At 25.0% G+C, this 1,810-nt stretch overlaps 1 protein-coding gene across 1 annotated transcript; it reads right to left on the bottom strand.

Annotated features, from left to right (window-relative positions):
• Positions 1 to 281: 281 nt before the first annotated feature.
• DICPUDRAFT_85641 (uncharacterized protein) lies at positions 282 to 1,316 on the bottom strand (the record flags this gene model as incomplete). Its single annotated transcript, XM_003295185.1, has 1 exon — positions 282 to 1,316. The coding sequence occupies one exon, from the start codon at positions 1,314 to 1,316 to the stop codon at positions 282 to 284; it is 1,035 nt and encodes a 344-aa protein (XP_003295233.1).
• Positions 1,317 to 1,810: the final 494 nt, after the last annotated feature.

Raw genomic sequence — 1,810 nt, 5'->3', positions numbered from 1 at the left:
GAATTTGCATCATCATTATTTAAAAGTGGTGGACTTTGATCACCTTGCTCTAAGTTGGCTTAGTTTGTTGAACCATTGACTCTCTACAATTAAATAATAATTTAAATTAATATATATGTTTTATTATATATGTATAAAAATGAATGTATTAATTACTTACTCTTACTAAAAAGAATGGAGCTCTGCAATTTGGACATGTGTTATCACGACGATAAGACAATTCCATAATACAATCGAAACAAAAAATGTGGTTACAATCGATTGCAGCAAGTTGGCTTGGTTCAATTGTGTCCCATACAAATAGTGCAAGGATCTTGGTTTTCTCTACGTTCTGCTTCTTCTCTTTCTTGTTGTTCTCTTTGTTGTTGTTCCCTTTCTTGATTTTCTCTTTCCTCTCTTTCTTGTTGTTCTCTTAATTGTTGTTCTTTTTCTCTTTCTTCTCTTTCTTCTCTTTCTAATCTTTCTCTTTCTAATCTTTCTCTTTCTAAGTTTTCTAAACGTACCCTTTCCATTGCTCTTTCTAATGTTTCTTTTAAAATTGTTTGGGTACGTTCTAATTGTTCTCTTTCTTTTTTTTCTCTTTCTTTTTGTTCTTTTTCTATTTTTTCTCTTTCTTTTTTTTCTCTTAATTTTCTTTTCTTTTCCTTTGCTTCTTCAATTTCTTTTTCAAGTCTTTCTTTTATTAATCTTTGTTTTTCCAAAGATTCTCTATATTCTCTTTCTTTTCTTTCTTTTTCTAATTTTTCAATACGTTCTTGGGTTTCTCTATTTAATTGTTCCATATCTTCCTTTTCTTTTTGTTGTTCATTTTCTATTTTATCTTTTTCCATTCTTTCTCTGGTGTGGTCGAATGGTGAATATGGAAATAGATTTTCTGTTTGTGATGGTTCCTTTGGGGCATGGATTTTTTCAAGAAATTGCTTTGGGGAATGACTTAAAATTTCTTGAGTTACTGAGGAACGACCAGAATTATCTCGATTATTATAATATTCGGAACAACAATATAAGCTTCTATATGCGGAATAATGGAATGTTGAGGTACTATCATATTTGTTTTTTTCTTGTGGGGATTGATCGATTGGGGTAGAATTTGTGGTTTCTTTAATTTTGTGGTTGTTGGAGTGGGTGTGGTTATTGGTGTGGGTGTGGCTATTGGTTTGGATGTGGCTATTGGTTTGGGTGTGGCTATTGGTTTGGGTGTGGCTATTGGTTTGGGTGTGGCTATTGGTTTGGGTTTCTTGTGGGGTGGAACGGAAAATAATTTTTAAAATTATTATTGACCAAATAAAAATAGCAAATAAAATTGATTCTAGCATTTTTTTAACTAATGAGTGAAAATAAAAAAATGAAAGTTATTATGGAATGTGAAATATAATTGCTATTATTTAAAACTTTTTTTTTGATATTATATATTATGTGAAACTATATAGAAATAAAATTTTAATTTTTTTTTAATTAAAATTTTAATTTTTTTTTAATTAAAATTTTAATTTTTTTTTTTTTGTGTGGGTTTGTAAAAAAAAAAAAAAAATTAAAAAAAAAAGTTGTTATTTTAACTTTATATAAAAAAATGTTTATTTTATTATATTATTATATATATAAATTAAAAATTATATAATATAAATATAAACTAATAAAGATATATTTTTTTAAAATTATATTATATATAATAAAATATAAATTAATAAAAATTATATAATATAAATATAAATTAAAAAAAAAAATTATAAAAAAAAAAAAAAAAAAAAAAAAATAAGAAAAGACTATGTTTTTTTTGTAATATCTTTTTTTAATATATTTTATCAACTTT

The sequence above is a fragment of the Dictyostelium purpureum genome (genome assembly GCF_000190715.1).
Source record: "Dictyostelium purpureum unplaced genomic scaffold DICPUscaffold_803, whole genome shotgun sequence".
Classification (NCBI taxonomy): domain Eukaryota; phylum Evosea; class Eumycetozoa; order Dictyosteliales; family Dictyosteliaceae; genus Dictyostelium; species Dictyostelium purpureum.
This window is presented reverse-complemented; position numbering and strand designations above follow the sequence as displayed.